Raw genomic sequence first — 25,301 nt, 5'->3', positions numbered from 1 at the left:
ATGAGGGGAAATGTTTGGTTTTATTAGTAAATTTAGTTCTGATAATAGCTTTTTAATCAACTAGAGAATTTCTTTGTCTTCAATATGGATGATTTAATGTGAACTGTGTGTTTTGAGTGGTGTTTAAAAAATAATAAAAAAAAAAAAAACAGTTGCCACAGAGTCAATTCCAAATGCTAACATTTATTAACAATTTACTGTGTACCAGTCCCTAGGTGTTGTAATGGTTAACACACTGGGCTGCTAACTGAAAGGCTGGAGGTTCAGCTCCACCCAGAGGTACCTCGGAAAAAAGACCTGGTGATCTACTTCTGAAATGTCAGCTGTTGAAAACCCTACTGAGCACGGGTCTACTCTCACACAGAGTTGCCCTGAGTCAGAATCAACTCTACAGCAACTGGTTGGTATACCACGCATTTTCTAAGAATTATGTATTAAGTCATTTGATCCTCTCAAAAAAAAAAAAATTTTATACTCGTGTTACTATTATTCTAACCATCTTACAAATAAGAAAACTAAGACATTAAAAAACTTTTTCAAGCCAGAACTTGAACCTAGGCAGCCTAGCTTCATTGCCCATGAGCTTAAGCACTACGCTCTCCTACCTTTCATTACACATTTGAAATCATTTGTTTTGATCTCAACTTTCACTTACAAACATGAGCACACACACCAGCACAGCTACGCTAAGCAGCCTGTACAGGGATTGAATTTGTAATCTTAGATTCAGTGCCACCATGAACCTAGATGCTCATTACAGTAATGAAGTGATTGAGTCTCGGAACCAGGGCATTTTAGAGCTGAAAGGAAATGGAGTTATGATTTTGGGTCTTACCTAGCTCTTATCATCAAAATCAACCCCTCCAAAACTAAAATTTTCTTTCTTCAGTGTAGATGCCGAATCTTATCTACCTTATTCAGCTAATTTAGTAACATTCTTAACATTTCAAATATGACAGTGAGATACTACAATAGTGTAAAAATGGCATGGGGGCATCTAACTTCCCCTAATTTCACAAGGGTGAGGAGAGGGAATCAAGATCATCAGCCCAAGGCTGATCCTTATGAGGCAGAGGTCAAAGATACCTCCACCTACAATCTTTTTACCAGTTCTGATGCCAGCTGTCCCTACCACAGCTCTTTACTTCTGTATTGGGTTTGAAACTTTGTTGCAATGGCCACACAGAACTCACAGATCATACTCACTATTATGGGGTTTATTAGGGAAGTAACAGGTTACAATTCAGGATCAAGAATGACTCAGGATACAATTGTTCAGTCAGGACAGCTTCTCAGCCGCACCCACAGGAAGGCCTGTTTCTCCCAGCCCCTCTGCCCCTCAGCCCTCTGGCCTCTGCCTTGCTCAAGCAAGTGTTAGAGAGCTCTTTAGCTTTGCTGATACATGCCTGGAGGCACCCCACTCCTCCAGGAAGCCTCAGCCCAAAGTGCCTGAAGACACACCGATCCACCAAAAAGCATCCTGCCCAAAGATTTTCAGCTCTCTCTTGCCATGGATCAGTGCACCCACTGTAGCTGCCTCCCTCTGTGGGCCAGGAAACCCACCACACCATCTTGCACCAGTCCTCTGGTGCTGCTGCCATCTGCCACTGCTTCTTGCCATCTCATGCCGTCTCTGGTGCTACAGCTCTTGCTTTCTGTCTCCTGGGTCTAGGCTGTTCTCATCGCATGGACCCTGGGTTCAAAGGACGCGATCCACTCTTGGCCCTTCTTTATTTGAAGGTAGTAAGGTCCCCTCTTTTTGCCTGTAGGATAGCTCATTTTAAGCCTAGTGAGATAGCAAAACTGACCAATCCCCTCATTAGGATTCCACACAACTTATCTGCATGTCCCCATCCCCACAAAGGTGTCATGCACCTTATTTGCATTATTAGCAAACCATCCAATCCCCCTGGTGGACCACAAGCACTTTATTTGCATAGTCCCACCCAATCATTTGGTAGAAGTTACAAAGCCATGGCAAGAAAGGCCATATAAAAGCTATCCATTGCACTGCAAATAGCTTAATTGATCTCTTCCTCTGATTTATCCCCCATACCTTACCAAGAGGAATCTTTGTAGCATACCAGCCTATACACAGCACTGCCCTGCATTAAACTATCAATGGTTCCCCACCAGTGGGTCTCAAATTTATACAGGATTGAATTGTAGTGATGGTTGCACAACTCTGTGAATCTACTAAAAACAATTGAATTGTGCACTTTAAATAGGCATCTTAGTATGTGTTCTCAAGAAAAGCAAAACCAATGAAGCATATATAGATATACAGAGAGACAGAGAGAAAATGGGTCATGCAATTGTGAATAAATGGCTCATGCAATTGTGGGGGCTGGCAAGTCCCAAATCTGTGGGTCAGTTGACAGGCTAGAACTTTGCTGGCTCACGTGGTTGCGGGGGTTGACGAACCCAAAACCTGCAGGTCAGACAACAGGCTGGAGGCCTCTGCTGGCTCATGAGGTTGCAGGGGTTGGCAAATCCAAAATCTGCATGTCAGGTGACAGGCTAGAGACCTCTGGTGGCTTAGGTCTCAAGGACCAGAGGTCAGACGTCAAGAGGATTGCAGGGTTGAGTGAGAGAGCCAGCTTTGCCAGAACATCTGTTCATATACAGGATGCAGGCCACACGGCCAAGAAAACATTCCTTCCAACTGATTGGCTGCTCACATCAGATCACAGAATTGGAGGTGATTACATAATGTCTGTCAAACGACAGAATCACAGCCTAGCCACGTTGACACATACATTAACCATCACAATGGGTAAATTTGGATTATATCTCATAAGGTTGTTAGTAACAACTTATTTTGACTGGAATCAAAGCATCTGGAAGTCATGGCAGGCTGTGTAACACCCTGAAATATTGAACCATAAGCAATTTTATTAGCAGAAAATAAGGCTATGTTATGTACTATATATATTTACATTAAAATTCATTACTTCACAACTATGTCTACAAAAGCCAAATAATAGAGCTAAGCTTATCAGCAGTTTCTAATGTTTGCCCTTGACTTTAACTTGCTCGTTGTTTAATTATTCTGTTGCCTACCACTATTTGCTAGCAACCGAGTATGAACAACGAACACCAAAGACTTAAAAAAAAACTTCGAACGGAAAACTTTAAAATTGAGCACAACCTAGCTAACCCTTTTAATACTTTGATATACTTTTTTTTTTTATCGTACTTTAGATGAAGGTTTACAGAATAAACTAGTTTCTCATCAAAGAGTTAGTACACACATTGTTCTATGACATTGGTTAACAACCCCATGACGTGTCAACACTCTCCCTTCTCAACCCTGGGCTCCCTATCACCAGTGGTCCTATTCTCTCCTGCATTCCAGCCCCTGCCCCAGGGCTGGTGTGCCCCTTTAGTCTTGTTTTGTTCCGTGCGCCTGTTCAATCTTTGGCTGAAGGGTGAACCTCAGGAATGACTTCTGAGCTGAAAGTGACTTCATTAATGTCCGGGGGCCATATGCTCAGGGTTTCTCCAGTATCTGTTAGGCCAGCAAGCCTGGTCTTTCTTTTTGAGTTAGAATTTTGTTCTACATACTTTGATATAGTTTTTATCTTCAAATTAAGAATGCAGGGAAATATTTGGATTTGGAATAACACCAAGATTTTCTGGGAGGAGCTTTGAAAATCCCCGGCTTTCTAGAAAAAGGCCGCATTTCTTGACATGTCGTAAAAGACTATTTTTCAACTTGGCCCTAAATTACCTTACCACCATCATCTCTTTTCATGCCACCTCACAACCACCCTGCCAAGTGGCTACTATTCCCCAAATATACCCTGCAACCTGCAGCTTTGTTCATGCTTCTCCCTCTTCCTGAATATCCTTCCCTCCCTTCAAGGCCCATCTAGCTTCCCTTTTATCTTCCCTGACTTCCCCCACCACCTGTCTTTCATTTTGTCATACTGTGGTTGCATGTGTGTGGCTGTGATGCTGGAAGCTATGCCACAAGTATTCCAAATATCAGAGGGTTCATCTATGAAGAATAGGTTTCAGGGCAGCTTCTAGACTATGGCAGACTAGGAAGAAAAGCCTGTCATCTACTCCCAATGAAAACCTTATACCCCACACAGAACATTGTCTGAGTTGCTTGCTTTGCACACATCACCAGGAGGGATCAATCTCTAGAGGAGGACATCAGGTTTGGTGGAGGGCCAGTGAGGTTGTGGAAGATCCTTGGTGAATGGACTACCACAGTAACTACAAAGATGGACTTGAACTTGCCAGCAGTTGTGAAGATGACATAGGACCCGGCAACTTTTTGTTCTGTTCTGCATAGGTCACCATGTGTCAGAGTCAATTCCGTGGCAGCTATCTCTCTCTCTCTGCCTCCTTCATTCCAGGGGAGTGCCAGGAAAGCAAAAAGCATGTACCTGTTGCCGTCGAGTCGATTCTGGCACTTAACGACCCTATAGGACAGAGGTGAACTACTCCATAGGATTTCCAAGGAGCGGCTGGTAGATTTGAACTGCTGACCTTTTCGTTAGCAGCCGAGCTCTTAACCACTGCGCCACTAGGGCTCCAAAAAGCATGTGTATCTTACTAAATGTTGTATTTCCAGCAAAACACAGGCCCCGGCACATAGAAATGTTTCATAAATATGCCCTTTTCTGTATTCTCATAGTTCTGACACATACTTATCTCCACTTACTTCACTGTGCTAGAATTGTTTCTTTCCAGTGACCCCACCCTCACACTCCCCTCCACCTAAGAGTTCTTGAAAGTAGGGGTAATGTCTTCTTTATCACATAGTAGATGCTCAATAATATCTGCTAAATTTAGATTAATTAAATACACATTTTCTAATCTCCTGATGCTCAACGTCTTAAGGAAAATTACATCATCCAAGCAATTCAGTAAACTACTAAGTAGGAAATGGAAACCCTGGTGGCATAGTGGTTAAGAGCAATGGCTGCTAACCAAAAGGTTGGTAGTTTGAATCCACCAGGTGCTCCTTGGAAACTCTATGGGGCAGTTCTACTCTGTCTTATAGGGTTGCTGAGTTGGAATCAACTTGATGGCAATAGGTTTGTTTTGTTTTTTGTTTTTGTTTCAAGTGGAAAACCTTTAAGTGTGATGTGTACATAGTATTATCAGAATTCCAATGAGAGATCTATACATTCTGGCTTGGAGGTGTCTAATTCTGTAGACTGTCATATATAGGCCATGGCATTTGAACTGTCCCTCAAAGACTAAGGGTAAATTCACCAGAAAAGCAAGTAAAAGGGGTTCTAAACCGAAGGAATTCAACACCAAGACAGAAACTGAGAGGCAGGGCCATTAGCACCCCCAAGGGGTCGGATGTGGCTCTAGTGTAGGGTACATGACAGGGAGCCACTGGCAGGAGGCTAGAAAAGTAGGCTGGGCCTGGCAGTCCTCCTAGTCTGGACTTTAAGACATGAGCAAGAGCAGAGGGTTACAGGGTCAGATCTGTGCTTTACTCTGCCTTCAACAACCTCTTCTGCCACCTCAATCTATCGTGTTGACCATGTAAGAGTTGTCCAGAGTCACAGGCATGACAAGGCCAGAGGGACATGATTAATCCATGTGAGAACCAGCTTACAATCCAGGACTGTGTTCTAACCAGTGAGCAGTCAGCCGACACAAGTGCTCTGTAAGTCACACACTGAAGCAGAAGCCAAGAATGTGGTAGAGCTAACAAAGCTGGTTTTTTTGGAAAGCTAGCACCACTCGCTTGAAGATTGCTGTCCTCCCTGAAGTCCTCCCTGATTTTCCCAGCCCAGAGGAATCTCTCCTTTGAAACCCTCCAGAGCATTTATTTTTGCACTTAAGACACTTAGAAATTTTTTTCTTGCATTGCAGTTGTTTGTCTTCATTCCTAATACCATCTTTTTTTTTTTACAAATATATCAAATATATTTTTTACAAATATATCAAATCGAATGTAAGTTTAAAGGACACCTTGGGAACAAGATAGAGTATAAATCAATTGAACAACAAATATTGTTAGATTTTAAGTGTCAAGAAGACTGAGACCATTGTCCACTCACCTTTGTGAATCCCACAGCACTAAGCAAAAATATTTGTGGAATAAATTAATGAAGTGATAACAATATGGTAAAGCTTTTAAAAGAAGATGACATTTAGCAATCTTTTCCTTGAAAAATCACGTATTTACTAGAGTATTTATATAGATGCCTACCTTGTACTCTCTTAAATTTTCATCTCTTCTAATCATGCCCTGGAAACCCTGTAGTGTAGTGGTTAAGTACTACAGCTGCTAATCAAAAGGTCGGCAGCTCAAATCTACCAGGCGCTTCCTGGAAACTCTATGGGGCAGTTCTAATCTGACCTATAGGGTTGCCATGAGTCGGAATCAACTCGATGGCAACAGGTTTGTTTTTTTTTTTTTGGTTAATCATGCCCTGCTGTCTGTGATTGTTTCTTTTTTCTTGATTTGATTTGCCAAAGTTATGTCCCTTTTACAGGTCTATTTGGAAAAGATTTATTTCTCATTTCTACTTTTTTGTTTTCTGGTAGAACAGAGATATATTTATTTCTGCAAAATACAAAGAAACAAATATGTGACACTGAGAGACAATTTCCAAAAGAAGAAAGTTAACAGTAATGAGTATATGTGACATCAACTATGAAGATCTGTTGATATTTTAGTAGGGGAAACACAAAAATACTTTTAAAATACAGCATCATTGCCAAAATACACGACACTTCCCCCCCAAAATGAGCATTTTTCGCTTTCAACGGCTCATTTTTCAGCCCTCTTGGAGTCTGCATTCTGAAATCCCGATGTTCTACTGCCGTTTCAGTCATTGTCTCATTTCACTGACCTACAATGACCAGTCCCTTCATAACCAACTAAAAGGAGCACTTCCTGTTAGATATACAGTACTTCAAGGCTAATATTTAATCTTAATTGGCAACAAGTTTAGTGCAAATAAAATTATATTTAACAGTTCAGAAAATTCATGGTAGAGAGTCATTCTCCTCTCAATCCTCACTCTTCCCCATAGTGAAATCCTTTCTCTCTTTTGATGAGTATGAAGATTGGCTATTCAAACCTATTGAAAATTACTAATGATAATTCTGTTTTTTGTAACACAGGGAGTTTCTCTACTATTAAAAAATGGATTCAGTTACCACGCAAATAAGCCACATGTTTTTTATGTTTTTATGTTGGGGTTGATACAAAAAAGCAGGGCCAGTCAGTTGGAAACCCTGGTGGTGCAGTGGTTAAGAACTACAGCTGTTTGGCTGGTGGTTCTAATCCACCAGGTGCTCCTTGGAAACCCTATGAGGCAGTTCTACTCTGTCCTATAGAGTTGCTATGAGTCAGGATCAACTCGACAGCAGTGGGTTTGGTCAGGTTTTAACTATCAGTCATTTCTTCAGGGCATGGGGTCAAAGTTGTAACTGAATCTTGCTCAATTGCTTCTCTGATCAGTGGAAAAGAGACACAAAAGAGGTACTAATCATCTTACACTTTAACTACCATGGGTTGCACCTAAAGAAAGACTCAGGGACAGGGCTGAGGAATCTTTTAAACCAAATCCTACTCTCCAGTAATAATTTTTATTTTACGGATTTGAATGCCAAAAAAAGAAAAAAGAGGAGCCATCTGATTTCAAACCTGGTGCTTTCTACCCTCAGCCAAGATTTATTCTCCAAATGAACAGAAGCCAGAGAGCTACTAGCCAAAGAGGATTTTGTTTGAGCTTCATCAATTCCTCGAATTACCTCTCTCTTTTTTTTGTTAGACTTCAGTTCCCTCTCCAGCCAAGGCCTGGGATAGCTGCTATAGGAAATAATGTAGCTTATTGTACCCAGATCAGTGGTGGCAAGGAGAGTACCTCCTAGTTTTTCAGTACCTGATTCTGTCCCTCGCCTAGATTTTACTAACCCTAGGACTTGAGCCTTCAAGCTTGGATAACCCTTGGGGTCCAAATGTGCTCATATAAAATCCAGGGAGGTAAACACTGGGCAATCTCACTTGACCTCTCTCTTCACCAACTCCTTGGCAAGTTTTCTATTCCCCCTGAATTCTCTTATTGAGCAGCTCAAGAATGAGGGTGTGGTGACTGCATGTTGGAGAAAAGGGCCCACTTCAGTCACTATACTCTTCTCTTTCCCTTGGAGTGGGGAATTTCTCATACTGGTTGGCCAATTTCCATTTGCTGTGCTGACTTTTGAGTAATGCAGCAAAGGAAGTCTTCCGGGTGACGCTTCTAGACACATCCCGGCTCTTGGCCTTCCTGGTGGGGGAAGAACTTCGGACTAAGGAATAGACGGGGAAAATGGGTTTGCCCCGAGGGGCTCCCAGTAGCTGCCATATTTCCCCAGAGGTATTACTGGTCAAATACTGCCATGGCTTCTTTCCACTGCTGTCCCGGACATTCACCCGAGAAGACAGCCTTTGCACTAGCAATTTGATGACCCCCTGGTGGCCGTGAATGGCTGCAAGGTGCAGCGGGGTGTACCCACAACTGGACCTCACATTTACATCGAGAGCAATCCCTGCCTTCTGTGCTCCTGAGACCAAGTCCTGAAGGGCTCTGATGTTGCCATGCTTGGCCATCCAATGCAAGGCAGTGTACCCTGTCAAGAAGTCTTTGTGCAAAGCCAGCTGGGGGTCCTCCCAGAACAAGGTCAGCACCTGAATCCAGGAGCCACTGGCAAGCTTCACAATCCATTCATGCTCCCTGGCATCTAGGGGCACCAGGGATGACTTGTGCTCAGGTCTGTGCATGCCCAAGACTGCAGGCCCATCCCTACAGGAAGCCCATGAGCTGTGTAACTGACCCTGCTCAGCAACAGCAGTCTTAAAGTCCACAGGTTTTGGTGTCAAGGCAGCCTCCACCCTTGGGCTGGGCACTGCCCCTGCCTTGGAGGGTTTCCTGGAGCGAAGTGGGCGTCGACTCCTTTTTAGCAAGTCTTCATCAAGCAACTCCTCATCAGAGGAGGACAATTTGGCTCTCCCTGCCTGAGAGCTCCTCCTGAGGGATCGCCTTAACTTGGGAGCTGGCCAGGACACAGGTTCCTGGTGGTAGCCTGCTAGGCCATTAGCCCCTCCTGTGACTTTCTGAGTGTTGTGGCCATCCCCTCTGTTCCTGAAGCCCGGATGACTCCTGCTGGGGTTGCCCTTGTTTGGAGATAGAGAAATGCCCTCAGCTGGACTCCTGAGCTTTCCCCAAACTGGGGTGCCCATGGCAACCTGAAGGCCATCTTCAGAACCCCCAGGGGACTCTCTGGGCCCACTGCTGCTCTCCTCACTGCCATGGCTCTCCTGATCCACAAAGTCATCCAGGTCTTGGAGGGACAACTGACAACGGATGCTACGAAAGACTGTCGGTGGAGGGTTCCAGGACCAGGATTCAGAGGACTCGTTAGGAACAACAGCAAAGTGAGAGTGAGAAGAAAGGGCTGGGCCTGGTGGCGCTGAGTTCCTCTCCGGGACCCAGAAGCCCGGTTCCAAGGACAGCTGGAGGAAGTTATCTGGCAGCACCGACCAGGCCCGGATGGGGCCCTGGTCCCGGGCCTCAGGCGTCTGGGGGTGTCTGGCCACCCACTCCACAGTACGCTGCTGCTGCTGCTGCTGCAGGGTCGAAAAGTAGTGTGGGGCGCCTGGGGCCAACAGCTCGCGCCGGTCACCCGCGGGAGAAGGGCGGGGCCGGAGAGCTGGCGGGGAAACCCTGCTTCCTACAGCCTCGATGGTCGCGGGAGGCAAGTGGGCCACTGCAGGCTCCTGCGCGGGCTCAGCTGGCAAGCCTTTCAGCCGCTGCCGGGGAGCCCCGCGGTCATCCTGGGCAGGCTGAGCCCGCGCCGCCTTCTGCCCGGCGGTGGCAGGGTCCGGGAGCGCGCTCAGGTGCCGCTCGCCCGGGAGCTCCCCCAAGCTGTTCTGTAGGCATTCCCAGCAGCAATGGCCTTGCGACCCCGCCGCCGCGCACCGCACTCGGGCCTGGGCAGCCGCTGGCCCCGGCGACCTCTGCCCGGAGCTGACCCTCTGCCCGTCGCCTCCCGGGGCCGCCTCCCGGGCGCCACTGACCGGGAGTCCATTGCAACTTGGGTCCGTGACTCCCGCTGCAGCACCTGCTGGCTCCTCCTCTTGCTCCTTGTCGCGCTGCCGCCTGGGCTGCGGCTTGGGCTCCCCCGGACGCTCGCCTCGCGGGGAGCAGGGCGCAGCTCCCCCTGCACGGGCGGCGGCCGTGGGCGGGTCACGGGGTCGTTGCAGCCCTTCCTCCCCCAAAAGGTCCCTGTACCTCCTCTTAAGCACCACGTACTTGGTGCCGTCGGGGTCCTGGCGCACTGCGGCGACCGAGTTGACGAAGCCCTTAAAGAGCTCGCGGCGGCGCTGGTGCTGACTGGGGGGCGCGTCGGGGTCTCGAAGGAAGCTCTTGAAGTGGCTTAGCAAAGCGGCATTGGTCACTCGGCCCCCTGCCTGGCACAGAAAGTCCAGCAGTGCCTCCTGGCTCAGCTCCCGGGCCATCGCTGCCTTGTCCCTGGTCCCCGGGGTGCCTGCGTCTCGCCCTCCAGGCGCTCTCCTCCACCAGCCGAAACCCTGGCCCGGCGTGAGTCACCTGAGCTCCGGGCGGCGCCACCCGTCTCCATCAGCCGCGGAGGCCGGCGCTGCCTGCAGCCCGGAGCGCGCCAGGTGGGCCGCAGGTCCCCCCGAGGGGCGGCTCCCAGCTCAGTCCCCGCGCGCAACCCGGGTGGGAGAGGGCGGCTCCCAGCCTGACCCGGCGCGACGCGGGCCTCTCGCAGCGAGTCCCTGCAGCGAAACTTCCCGGGATAGGTCGGAGTCGTTTTCACCTGCGCCCTGACTACGCCTCCTCTCTGGCTCTGGGGGAAGGGCCCGGCCCGCCTCTTCAGGTCCCTCCGCCCTCCGAGGTCTCTCCCACCCCCTGCCACCCATCCCGGATGAGGCAGGCGGGTCAGAGCCGGAGGGAGCTCCCGTAGGCGAGGCCGGGAGGAAGCGGGAGCCGGCAGCGAACCGCTCTGCAGGAGGCGCAGCAGCTCCCGCCCGGAAAGTGGAAGGCAGGTAGGCGACTGGCCGCTCCTGGGTCTCGGCCGCGTAGGAAACGAAAGTAATCGAAGACCTGTTCCTGCCCTCTCCATGAGCTGCGTAAGTTATGGCTGAAGTCGGCGGCGGGGAGAAGGGGTAAATTAATCCGCACTCTGCGGACTGTCCACAAAGTGCCTTTCTTTGTTAATACTGTGAGGGAGACATTTCGGGTTCCCTGAGGCAACAGTGAGGTCGGGGAAATTCACTTTGCATCCAAACCAAGTCCCTCTTCATGCGGAGATACTGCCTGGGCTGCTCCTCCGGCACCAGTTCCAAGGGATCCGAATACACCCAAGTCTGTACTGACGAGAGAAGTCACCCTGATGATTATTGGCCGGTGTCGGTTTCGGCCTTTTCTTTTTCCTTCATAATTGTCTCTCATTATGATGAAGAGGGAAAAAAAAAAAAATTGTAAGTTGATTGCTCCAGCAGCTAAAATGAACAAGAGTTATGTCTCAACAGTTAAGATATTTGATGCCTACTGTTACTTTGTTTTGATTTACTCTTAAGATTTCTGTACAGAAGAGATCTGTACACTCTTTTTGTGTTTGCTTATGTGGTGAAGATGACTTTTCTAAGGATTCCTCCACATATTCAAAATGCTGAGGGTATTACAGACTAGCCTAATTTGATACCAGAATGACGACAGAACGAACCCTTGAGGGGCTGCGGACTTGCCCCTATTTGGAGTGCATATGTAGGTTGGCACTGTCTTCTTCATTCCCTCCTCAAGCCCGGCTTTACTGTTAGTCTTATTTTCTAACAGCTGCTTTCCCCTCTTTCATTTTAGCTCTCCACACGTTGACCCTTCCTTTTATTTAATAATCCTCTGGTCTTCGAGTTGAGATCCTGGATGTGCCCCTCCCTGTTCTTTATCAGTCCTATTTAAATGCCCAAGGTACTTTAATTGTTTTATCTATTTAACTCCGGTGGTTGGAAGCTGTCCTCCATTCTTTTCTTTAGTTAGCCTTCCCAATTCTTGTAGTTAGGTGATGTCCTTGCTGTCCTTAGCCCCTACCCTGACAGCATGCCTTTTTCTTTTCTTATCGGAATCCTCTCATATCTGTTATTTTTTCTATTATGTAAAGTCTCTGTTTTCTCTCTGTTTTTTCCTTCACTGTCATTCACCACTCTTCTTTCCTGCCCTCCCCTCGTCTTTCCACTACTCCTTTTGCTTTACTATTTCTGATTATCTCACATCTCCTTGTCCTTTTTGCCAAGGAAGAATCTTGAAAGTATGTTGCCCCCACAATTGCCAATGTATTTTAGCGTGGACCAAACTAATGACTGCCACATAAGCCACATCAGCTGGGCTGTAAGTCCCCAAGAGTACCCAGTTGCTTTTCCATGATTAAACTGGAATCCATGGCTTTAAATTATCTAGGTCAGAGGGAAGGATAGGGAAACACTTTTGTCTATTTCTGGCATTTTCTAAAATGTGAACCAAAAAACTGAGCTGAGAGGAGGACACTGGTTTTCTGTAGAGACACAAGACCCTACATAATATCAAGCCTTTAGGTTAATTGATAAATAAAGGTTTGTGTTAAACTTGTATTAAAGGAAGTACAGCTAGAAGCAAGGATAGCAAGACTTTGTCTCACGTAGCATCATGCTTGGTAAAGTAGAGTGTCATGGATTGAATTGTGTCCCCGCAAAAATATGTGTCAACTTGATTAGGCCATGATTCCCAGTATTGTGTAGATGTCCTCCATTTTGTGATTGTAATTTTATGTTAAGAGAATTAGGGTGGGATTTTAATTCACCCTTACTCCCTTACTCAGGTCACCTCCTTGTTGCAGTGTAAAGGGAGTTTCCCTGGGGTGTGGTCTGCATCACCTTTTATCTCTCAAGAGATAAAGGGTAAGGGAAGCAAGCAGAGAGTTAGGGACCTCATACCACCAAGAAAGCAGAACCAAGAGCAGAGCGCAGTCCATCCTTTCGACGCAGCGTCCCTGTTCCTAAGAAGCTCCATGACCAGGGGAAGATTGAGGACAAGGACCTTCCTCCAGAGCCGACAGAGAAAGAAGCCTTCCCCCTGGAGCCGACGCCCTGAATTTGGGCTTGTAACCTACTAGACTGTGAGGACATAAATTTCTCTTTGTTAAAGCCATCCACTTGTGGTATTTCTGTTATGGCAGCACTAGATGACTAAGACAGTAGTGGGTCAGCAAAAAAGAGGAAGACCCTCACTGAGATGGATTGACACAGTAGCTGCAACAATGGGCTCGAGCATAACAAAACGGTCATGAGGATGGCGCAGGACCTGGCAGTGTTTCATTCTGTTGTACATAGGGTTGCTGTATCAGAACCAACTCGATGGCACCTGACAACAACAACAACAATTAAACTTCAGCTTCCTTTTGTGTTTATTTCCTAGCATCGAGTCTTGATGAGACTGAGAGGTGTACCCATGTATAAGGCAGGAGGGCATCAGGTGGAAAACTCAGGTGTGCATTTTGAAGCAGTAAGTGGAAAGAATCCCCTTGGTACTTTTGAAACCTCTGGTTATAAAGTAGAGGACTAGTTACAAGAGGGGGGTGGTAAGATAAAGATTTAGACTTGAAGCGCTTAGCGGGACTAAGGAAAAAGGAAGGGGAGGCCATCAAGGCTGTGGTTTTTGAAATCAGATTAGCTTTAATTGAGGGTGGAATTAGTAGGTTTGTAGGAGTAGAAAGTAGGAAAAGAGAAGGAAAAAAATTCCAGCCACCTTAGATTTCTGGGTGCCCAGAGTGCTTCAGCATCCAGACCTTTTTTCCTTCTTTTTCTCTCTCTTGTCCCCAGGTTAAGGGGGTAGTTAATTAGAATGCTCTTCACCCTATCACAGCAAGCATTTTCCTGCCTCCCTCAATATGCAGTTCATTATTTCCAAAAATATTTATGGATCATCTATGTTGCCCTAGGAGTCCCTGGACAGAGCAAACAGGTGCTCAGTTACTAATCAAAAGGTTGGTGGTTCACACCCATCCAGAGGTGCCTAGGAAGAAAGGCCTGGCAATCTGCTTCTGAAAAGTCATAACCATGAAAACCCTGTGGAGCACAGTTCCATTTGGAAGTACATGGGGTCATCATAAGTTGGAATTGACTTGACAGCAGCTGGATTTATGTTGCCCTGGCATTGTTGGAAATGGGTATAGACAAGAAAGAGTGCACAAGGACCTCACTATTTACTGGGAGCAATAAACAAGAGAAATTGCATGAGCCTATGTATTAAGTGTTTTAACAGACATGCACTCTATGCTGAGAACGTTGAGCGGAGGTGCATAAAGGGCTCAGCTCGGGGGATCAGGGACAATTTCCTGTAAGAGGCAGCTTTGAGTAGAAAAGGCAAGAAGAGCCTCTAAGGCAGAGGAAACATCGTCACAAAGACACGGAGATCCGGCTTAGCATAGCGCATTTGGGGAACTAACTGCAAATAGGTTTGTTTGGCTTTAAGGAACAAGATGTGTGGATGTTCTGAAGAGTGCAAAAGTAGGTGAGAGTCAGAAGATGAATGGCCTTGTGGACAGGGCATAGCTAGGGTAACCAGTGCCCAGGGTCAGTCTCTAAGTTGCACCACTTACCCCCAATATCAAGATGAATATAACATTGAAGCCCTTTCATTAATGTTTTGGGGTATTAAAAATACTTTTTCCTTACTTGTATTTTCTTTATATTTTTCCTAAAAGACATAATAAATGATTATTTACAAAAATATTTAACAAAAACCAAATGCTTCGAAGGCCAGAGTAGCAGGGGCAGAGGTCTGGGGACCATGGTTTTAGGGGACATCTAAGTCCATTGGCATAACAAAATATATTAAGAAAACATTCTACATCCCACTTTGGTGACTGGCGTCTGGGGTTTTAAACTCTAGCAAGCGGCCATCTAAGATGCATCAATTGGTCTCAACCCACCTGGAGCAAAGGAGAATAAATAACACAAAAATGCAAGGTAAATATAAGCCCAAGAGACAGAAAAGTCCTTATAAACCAGAGACAACATCAGTATGAGACCAGAAGAACTAGATGGTGCCTGGCTACAGCCCATGACTGCTGTGACAGGCAACAAAACAGATGATCCCTAGTGGAGCAGAACAGTGGGATGCAGCCCTCAAATTCTGGTAAAAAGACCAGACTTAATGGTCTGACTGAGACTAGAAGGACCCCAGAGGTCATGGTCCCTGGAACTTCTGTTAACCCAAGACTGGAATCATTCCCAAAGCCAACTCTTCAGTCAGGGATTGGACTGGACTATAAGACAGAAAATTATATTGGTGAGGAGTGAGCTTCTTGGCTCAAGTAGACACATGAAGACTGTGTGGGCAGCTCCTGTCTGGAGGTGAGATGAGAAAGCAGAGGGGAACAGGAGCTGGCTAAATGGACACAGGGAATACGGGATGGAGAGGAGGAGTGTGCTGTCTCATTAGGGGGAGAGCAGCTAGAAGTACATCGCAAAGTGTATATAAGCTCTTGTATGAGAGACTGACTTGATTTGTAAACTTTCACTTAAAGCACAATTTAAAAAATTTAACAAGAAATGGTGCCTGACTATTGGTTTGTTGGTCACTTTCAATTTTCTGTTGTAGAAAATTTAATGTATTTATTTCAGGGGGGTTCTACATAATACTAGATCACCTTGCGTTGCTCTAAGTATATTTATAAAATAATTTACTGGCTTCATTACTTGAAAACTTGCTAAAGCAGGAAACTAGATGAAGATCTGTATCTGTGTTGACACACTTCTTTCTCACACGTTATGCTCCAAGACTACTGGATGTGGGAACACTCCGACGTGAAGAATATTAAAGCCTTTCTGACCCACACGTAAGGGATAGCAGGAAGCGTCAGCAGAAGTGCCTTCCCACCTCTTGTCCGTCTGCCTCAGTCAGGCACCTTTTATATTTGTGGTGCCTCGAAATGTCATTCCGTCCCTCATGGGGATGCAAGTGTCTGGTGCACCCTTGGATTTGCAACCTCCCCACTCCATCTCTGCTTTTCGAGAGCCTTTGAAAAATTTGGGAGGAAAGTGACCTGACCAGATTTGTACTTTAGAAAGATCATCCTGGAGGTAAGCAGTGGTTTGGAATCATAACTGATCGTAATGAATAAAAAGCACACTGCAGAATAGTATTTTATTTAACCAAATCTAAGGCACCATTGGAGGAGTCCCTGGGTAGCACAGAAGGTTAAGTGCTCAACTTCTAGCCAAAAGATTGGCAGCCGGAACCTACCTAGAGGAGTTTCTGAAGTCAGGGCTGGCGTTCTGCTTCCAAAAGATCACAGCCTTGAAAACCCTATGGAGCAGTTCTACTCTGCACACATGGCACACAGGCGGTCACCGTGAGTCTGAATGAACTTGAGGCAACTAACAACAACAAAGCACCGTTAGGTCCCTGGGTGGTGAAAACGGCTTGTGATCAACTACTAACTCAAAGATTGGCAGTTCAAACCCACCCAGTGGCCCTGCGGAAAAATCACTTCCATAAAGATTACAGCTAAGAAAGCCCTATGGAGCAGCTCTACCCTGTAACACGTGGAATTGCCATGCATCAGAAACAACTCCACAGAAGCTGTTTTTTTGTTATTTTTTTTTTTAAGACACCCCAGTGGCATAGTGGTTAAGAGCTATTGCTGCTGACCAAAAGGTCGGCAGTTCGAATCCACCAGCCACTCCTTGGGAACTATATAGGGCAGTTCTACTCTGTCCTATAGGGTTGTTATGAGTCAGAATCGACTCAGTGGCAGTGGGTTTGGTTTTTTGTTTATTGAGTGTATGACATATTCTGACTTCAGAGATGTTAAAATATGCATGTGGGGGGGAAGCGCCTCTTAAAATAGATGAAACGCAGCATGTTTAATAATAATAAAAATCTGTTGCCCCCCAAATTGATTCCGACTCAGAGTGGTACTGCCCCATAGGGTTTCCAAGGAGCACCTGGTAGATTTGAACTGCCAACCTTTTGGTTAGCAGTCATAGCTCTTAACAACTACACCACCAGGGTTTCCTGCATGTTTAATAAGATCCTATATTTAGGGGGAAAAAAAAGTTTGTGTGTGTATTTGGGGGGTACGATTTGAGGACTACATGAAGGTGACTTTGACTTTTTTGTTATAGCCTTATAAACTATTTTTACAATGAGAATATACTGCTTTTTAGTTTGAAAAAGAGCATAAAGAAAAAAGAAATAAATTGAATAACAACAACAAAGAAATCAACAACATTAAATCTTCAGAATGGAGAAGGAAAATGAGGCAGGGAGACCAGACCAGAGATCACCGAGATGATCCAGGAAAGGGATGAAAAAGTCTGATTTCAGCACTGTCAGATGGAGGGAGATAAGCAGATGGATTTGAGAAATATTTAGTAGGTGAATTCAACAGGATTTGGAACTGGAGTAGTCTGGGGAGTGAGGAACAAGCTTGGCTTGTTCTCATGCACCTGGCCTGAGTTGCTGGATGGACGTGTTACCATCTACCTGGTTAAAGAAATATAGAAGGAATAAGTTTGGGAAATGAGAAAGATGATAAATTTATTTTTAGATATAATAAGTTTGAAGTGCCTATAAAGCCATGCAAATAGAAATACCTAGAAGATTTAAGGTTCCAAGGATGTGTGGCATTAACACATATAAATGGTCATTTAAAGCACAGTTGAGGTTAAAATTCCTTAGAGATATGTAGGAGATGAGAAGGGAGATGTACAATGGGTATCTTTGTTTCTTCGTGTTGCTGTAACAGAAAAATCACAAGTGGTTGCCTTTAAAGAACAGAAATTAATTTTCTTACAGTTCTGGAGGCTGAACGTCCAAATCAGGGTCAGCTGTGTCAATTCCGTCCTTGTAGCTTGTCCTGGGCCTTCTTGGCTTGTCGATGATCCTCACATGCCATCTGTCTTCCCCTACGTGTGCACATCTTTGTATCAGATCTGCTCCTTCTCTAGCTAGGAAGCGACTATGACTAGCTTTAGAACCCACCTTATTTGGGTATGATTTAATTAACATAACAGAGAAAACCCTGTTTCCAAACAGGATCACATCTGTACATATCGAGGTTGGAATTCCAACACATATTTGCTGGGGGTGGGGGGACAATTTAACCCATAACAGGGTGTAAACCCACATTCACCAAATTGAAAGAAGAACAAACCTTCTAGAAGGTGAAAAGGTACACCACTGAGCATGGTATCACAGAAGCAGAAGGAGAGACAGCTTTCTAGAGATGATGCCAAGTTAGATAAGTGAAATATGACCATGGTCTGTTAGGTCGCCAGGGCCTGAAATGGAGCAGTTTCAGAAGAGTGGTGGGGACAGAAGCCGGGTCACAGAGGGGTGGAATGAGTGGGGTGAGAGAGTAGAGGCAAAAAAAAAAAAAAAAAAAACTTGACCATGAAAGGAAGGAGAACTAGAATGCTAGATAAGAAAATAAAAGACCGTGTAACTGAGATTATTATTATTATTTGTAGTTGTTAGATATGATCATGGCTATGCGCTGAGGGAAAAGAACCAGGAAAGTATAAGTTGAAGACCTAGAGGAGAGAGTAAATAATTGATGGAACAGAGCTTGGGATTGGGGCTCAATTCCCAGAGAGAGGGATTCCCTGGGACAGGACAGCAGAGTGCCACTTTTCTCATAGAGTACAGAAAGAAGAAAGAACGGCTATCACATTAGTTATTGTTATTGGTGTTTGCCGTTGAGCTGACTCCAACTTATAGCAACCTAGGTATAAAAGGATGAAATATTGCCTGGTCTTGTGCCATCTTCATGACCACTGGTATGTTTGAATCCATTATTTCATCTATTTGGCACTAGTTAGGGTCAGAGTCATCTCAGAAGACAGACCTGGTGATCTGCTCCCGAAAAGTCACAGCCTTTTTACTCTGCACACATGGGGTTGCCATGAATTGGAATCAACTCAGCAGCAACTAACAACAATAACAACAACAAATGGTAAGCTAAACTGCTATAACAGATAAACCCAAACTTGTAATGACTCTAATGCAGTAAAAGTTTATTTTTCCCTTATGTGATGCTCTAGGGCAGTGTTTTCAGGTAGGCAGTGTTTTAGTTTTCCAGTGCTGCTATAGGAGAAACACTACAAGTGGGTGGCTTTAACAAGCAGAAATTTATTTTCTCACAGCTAGGAGGCCAGATGTCCAAATTTAGGGTACCAGCTCTAAGGGAAGGCTTTCTTCTCTCTGTCGGCTCTGGGGAAGGGTCCTTGTCACTTCAGCTTCTATTCCTTGGCTCTTTGGTGATCTTTGTGTGGCACGGTGTATATCATCCCCTATCTCTGCTTCCTTGCTTGCTTGTTTAATCTCTTTTATAGCTCAAAAGAGACTGATTTAAACTAGGGTCTTGGGGGACATCTAGCTTGATCGGCGTAACATAGTCTATAAAGAAAATGTTCTACAGTCTACTATGGTGAGTAGTGTCTGGGGTCTTAAAGGCCTGTGAGTGGCCATCTAAGATACATCTACTGGTCCCATCCTGACTGGAGCAAAGGGGAATGAAGAAGATCAAAGACACAAGGGAAATATTATTCTCAAAGGACTAATGGACCATAACTACCACAACCTCCACAAGACTGAGCCCAGAACGACTAGATGGTGCCCAGCTACTGCTCCTGACTGCTCTGACAGGGATCACAATAGAGGGTCCCAAACAGAGTGGGAGAAAAATGTAGAATAAAATTCAAATTTGCACCAAAAAAAAAAAAAAAACAGGCTTTTTGGTTTGACAGAGACTGAAGAAACACCAAGAGTAAGGCCCCCAGACACCCTTTTAACTCAGTACTGAAGTCTCTCCTGAGGTTCACCCTCAGCCAAAGATTAGAGAGGTCTATAGGGCTAATAATAGCACACATGAGGAATGTGCCTCATAGTTTAATTAGGTATATGAGACTAATGGGCACACCAGCCCAAAAGCAAAGACGAGAAGGCAGGAAGTTACAGAAAAACTGGACGAATGAAAACAAGGAATCCAGGGTGGAGAAAGGGAGAGTGTTGACACACCACGGGGTTGGCAACCGAAGCCACAAAACAATTTGTGTATTAACTGTTTAATGAGAAACTAATTGGCTCTGTAAACTTTCACCTAAAAAGAGAGGGGGAGAGAGACTGATTTAAGATACACCCTACACTAGTACTGTCTCATTAACATAATAGAAAACCCATTCCCAAATGAGATTATAACCACAGGTATAGGGGTTAGGATTTACGGCACATATTTTTGTAGGACACAATTCAAACCATAACAGGAAGGCAGCCATTTTCCTTGCAATTATTCAAGGACCCAGGCTGATGGCAGCTCTGCCATCTTTAATGCATGGTTTCCGTAAAATCATCCAGCTTGGTAGAAGGGGAAAGAGCATGGTGATGTGCATGTGGGACACGTTTATGGAGCATTCATGGAAGTGGTATACAGCATGAATGTTCAGATTCCATTGGTAAAACCTAGTTACATGCCAATGCCTAACTGCAGAGAGGCTGAGAAATGTGGTCTAGCTGTATGTCCCGGGAAAGGGAAGGACAGATTCTGATAGACAGCAACAAGCTTCTGCCACACCTGTGGATGCAGACTCATTTTTTCAGGGTGGAGCAGGAAGCTGAGAGATTTTTTCGCAAAAAGACCTCCATTTCCCGGTGATATAAAGAGGATACCATCCACTGAGTGTGCAAATACTCAGGGAAGATAACGGAACATGAATAAGATTTGCATATTGTCTATGAGTATTGGGAAGGGCATACAGGATTGCCATTTAGTTAAAGGACCCAACTTACTCTGTTTATTGAGCCACCAGACCAAATCACTATGTGATTTCTCCCATCAGGGTAAAGTACTCTGTAAGTAGAAGCAGGGAAGGCAGGCGTTGGACTAGGGTTGAGGCTTGGGGATGGGGGCCTGGAAATTAAGAAGTATAAAAGCAGGTAGTGGTATGGGTGGAGAGTTAAGGAAGTCAAGACATAAGGGGGCAAAGATATTGGGAGAAAAGGTTTGTGGCTGTCTTGGTTGGGTTGAAGAGCAGATACAACGGGAGTAAGTGAATGTGAGTGCTACAAGGTTAGGATATTGTAAGCAGAACATCAAATATTTTTAAAGTCTTGGTTCATAAGATTTCACAAGTGGAGTACTTTGAGGGTGATGACAGGGTTCAGTGAATGCATCAGAGTGGAAGTGTGAGGCATCAGAGGTAATAAGGTCAAGGAACTGTGAGCGAGGGTGTTAAGTGAGTCTTACATAGGGATAGTGAAGTCACCTAAGACGGAGAAAACACCAAGAGCCACCTGTGAAAGCCCTTAGTATGGATACATGAGTAACACAGATGGCATTTTGCCAGGAGTACTTGCTCATAAGGTATATACTCAGCAAACAGTATAGTATTAGACTGACTTACATGTATGTTACCTTCCAGAGCACTCTCCATTATCTTATTGATTCTCAGAACAAGTATAAGAAAAGTGAAGAAAAGATCGTTACCATGCAGAAAGTAGCTCTCCTTGCTAGTAATGTGTATGTATTTCTTGTAGAAGGTATTTCAGTATGCTTTATCTTTGCCTCTGAGCAAACCTCTACTGCAGTTACAAAGTAGTATCTCTACCTAAGATGATGAAACTGCCCAATGGTAATAATCCAGGTAGGGTGATACATCCCCAAGTGAAACCAGAGCTAAGGTGGAATTTAGAAAGTCAGAAGAGGAAATGACTGCTCTCCTTCTCTCTAAGGTTTGGGCACCCTCCAAAGCACTCTGACATACCAGAAGGAAAGCTGGCCTCAGCCTCTTGGATTTAGGTCATTGGGTAGGGAGACATTTCCATGCGGGCTACAAACTTAGGTAAGGGGCTCTAATTTACCAGCCAGATAATCTAATTACAGAGGGCTCCCTCAGTCTATTTCCCTTTGTTTTCCTGAGCCTTCATTCCTTTATTTATTCATCAAATATTTATGGAGGGCCGGCAATGCAGTGGTAAACCAAAAAGACAAGATCTCTGGTTTCAGAAAACTTACATTCTAGTGGAGAGAGATAGACAATAAACACATAAATAAACAAGAAAATATCAGTAGCAATATGTGCTGGGATACAAAAGCAGACTGATATGATAGAGAATGACTAGACAGGTGCTGCGGCAAGGATGGACAGGGAAGGCCTCTCTTAAAAAGTAGTGATAAACAGAGGCCTCAGTGATAAGGAGTCAGCCATGCAAAAATGGGGAAGAAGGGAGCAAGGTAGGGAGAGCCTTCCAGATAGAGGGAGCAGCTACTTTAAGTCAGGAATGAGCTTAGCGTGCTTGAAAGAAAAGCAGGAGCAAGTGAGCAAGGGAAGTGTGGTGTGAGAAGTGGGCAGGGTCTGGATATTTTAAGACCTAATGGGATTGGGTTTTAGTCTAAGTGTGATGGGAAATCATTGAAGGTTTTTAATCAAGAGAGTAAAATGGTAAGATTTTTGTTTTCAAAAGATCATTGGGCTGCTGTGTGAAGAATAAATAGATTGTAGGGGGTGTTAAGTAGAAGCAGAAAATCCAACTAAGAGGTTACAGCAGACAACCAGGCAAGAGATAGCATGGTTTGAACTAGCAAGGTATCAAAGAAAATGTAGAGAAAGATTTAGAACTGGAACATGTTCTGGGGTAGAGCCTACAGAACTTGCTGTTAGACTATATAAACTTACTAAGATAGGGAAGACTGAGGTATTAGATGGTTTGGGGGCAGGAAGTCAAGAGTTCCATTTTGGAAAAGTTAAGTTTGAGATGACCATTAAACAATTAAGTAGAAATCTAGAGTAGGCAATTGGATATACAAGTCTGGACCTCAGGGGTGAGGTTAGGGTTGAAGGAAAAAATTTGAGAGTCTTGGATACTGAGATGGTATTTTAAAGCTACGGGACTTGAAATTATCTGTGGGGAAAACCTAGAAGAGGAGAAAAAAGTCTCATGACTAAGCCTGATGTTAACCAGTATTAGAGATACAACTTTTAGTAGAGTTTTGCTTAAATACTATAGCCTGATCTCAGCCATACAATGAGAATGAGAAGAACTGTTAAAATCCGTATTTTGATCCCTAAGGCCAGTATCTGGTGGTGATGGCTGCAGCAGACATTAGTGTGAGCCGTGCCCTAAGGAAAAAAAAAACCTGTTGCCATTGGATTGATTCTAACTCATAGAGACCCTATAGGACAGAGTAGAACTGCCCTGTAATTTTCGACTATAAGTCTTTATGGTAGTTGACTGCCACATCTTTCTCCTGCAGAGTGGCTGGTGGCTTGGAAGTGCCAACCTTTTAGATATTTTAAATTCTAGGTGCACAAGCCCACTTTGAATTGGGCTCCTGGGTAAGGTTAATTTCAGAGTCTGCAGTAAGGTTCAGCTACCCCTCTCCAAGTGCAAAGTCTCCCTTCATTGCCAGCTTTGGAAGGTTTGTGTTAGTTTAGGTAGGTAATATGTTTGTAGAAATTTGTCCGTTTCCTCTAGGTTTTCAAATTCGTTACAGTACAATTTTTCATAGTATTCTGTTATGATTCTTTTAATTTCAGTTGGGTCTGTTGTGGTATCACCCATCTCATTTCTTATACGGGTTATTTGCTTTGTCTCCTGTTTTTCTTTTGTCAGTCTGGCCAATGGTATATCAATTTTGTTAATTTTTTCAAAGAACCAGCTTTTGGTCTTGTTAACTCTTTGAATTGTTTTACTGTTCTCCATTTCATTTAATTCTGCTCTAATTTTTATTATTTGCTTTCGTCTGGTGCCTGAGAGTTTCTTTTGTTGCTCTCTTTCTGTTTGTTCAAGTTGTAGTTTGGAAGGTTTAAAATGTTTAAAGGAGCCAGCAAGTTTTCCATTTTTGTACTCATTTTACATATGAGAAAACCAAGTCTCAGAGTTTAGTGTCTTGCAAAACTGATATTTGAATCAAGTTGATTTAAAAGCTATTGTTTTGCACTAGCATCGTAATCTTATCTCATCTCTCTGGAGTTTCTGATCCAGTTGACCATTTTCTCCCTTTGAAATCTCTGTCTTAGCTTTTACAACCACTACTCTTACCTGGCTCTTCTCCTACCTCCTTTGGCCCAGTTTCAAATTTCCTTTGCTAACTCTTCTTTCCATTTCCTCCCCTACATTCTCTAGTAATTCTCTGGATTCTACCTGAGCAACTAGTTCCATAGATTCAGTACAACATATATTCTTATGATTCCCAAGCCTATATGTGTAATCCATGTAGAAAGAGCATAGACTTCTAAGGAGCATTCTGGCTGTACTTCTTCCAAGACAGATTTGTTCATTTTTCTGGCAATCCATAGTATATTCTTCTCTAGCACCATAATTCAAATGCATCAGTTCTTCTTTGGTCTTTCTTCTTCATTTTCCGGTTTTTGCATGCATATGAGGCCATTGAAAACACCATGACTTAGGTCAAGTACACATCGTTGTGACATTTTTGCTTTTTAACACTTTTTTTTTTAATAATTTTTATTGAGCTTTAAGTGAACGTTACAAATCAAGTCAGTCTGTCACATATGAGCTTATATACACCTTACTCCGTACTCCCACTTATTCTCCCCCTAATGAGTCAGCCCGCTCTCTCCTTCCAGTCTCTCCTTCCGTGACAATTTTGCCACTTTCTAACCCTCTCTACCCTCCTATCTCCCCTCCAGACAGGAGACGCCAACACAGTCTCAAGTGTCCACCTGATACAAGTAGCTCACTCTTCGTCAGCATCTCTCTCCAACCCATTGTCCAGTCCCTTCCATGTGTGATGAGTTGTCTTCAGGAATGTTTCCTGTTCTGGGCCAACAGAAGGTTTGGGGACCATGACCGCCAGGATTCCTCTAGTCTCAGTCAGACCATTAAGTCTGGTCTTTTTATGAGAATTTGGGGTCTGCATCCCACTGTTCTCCTGCTCCCTCAGGGGTTCTCTGTTGTGCTCCCTGTCAGGGCAGTCATTGGTTGTGGCTGGGCACCATCTAGTTCTTCTGGTCTCAGGATGATGTAAGTCTGTAGTTCATGTGGCCCTTTCTGTCTCTTGGGCTCATAGTTGTCGTGTGACCTTGGTGTTCTTCATTCTCCTTTGCTCCAGGTGGGTTGAGACCAATTGATGCGTCTTAGATGGCCACTTGTTAGCATTTGAGACCCCAGTTGCCACATTTCAAAGTGGGATGCAGAATGTTTTCATAATAGTATTATTTTGCCAGTTGACTTAGAAGTCCCCTTAAGCCATAGTCCCCAAACCCCTGCCCTTGCTCCGCCGGCCTTTGAAGCATTCATTTTATC

The 25,301-nt window shown here is 44.6% G+C and overlaps 1 protein-coding gene across 1 annotated transcript; it reads right to left on the bottom strand.

The window, feature by feature from the left end:
• Positions 1-6,584: 6,584 nt before the first annotated feature.
• On the bottom strand, positions 6,585-10,800 carry SOWAHB (sosondowah ankyrin repeat domain family member B). The gene has a single exon (XM_049885955.1). It carries the CDS (start codon positions 10,487-10,489, stop codon positions 8,111-8,113), a length of 2,379 nt encoding a protein of 792 aa, XP_049741912.1. The 5' UTR covers positions 10,490-10,800; the 3' UTR covers positions 6,585-8,110.
• Between the last annotated feature and the right edge of the window lie 14,501 nt (positions 10,801-25,301).

The sequence above is a fragment of the Elephas maximus genome, chromosome 5 (assembly GCF_024166365.1).
Source record: "Elephas maximus indicus isolate mEleMax1 chromosome 5, mEleMax1 primary haplotype, whole genome shotgun sequence".
Classification (NCBI taxonomy): domain Eukaryota; kingdom Metazoa; phylum Chordata; class Mammalia; order Proboscidea; family Elephantidae; genus Elephas; species Elephas maximus.
Note: the sequence above shows the minus strand (reverse complement) of the source record. Positions and strands in the feature narration are given on the sequence as shown.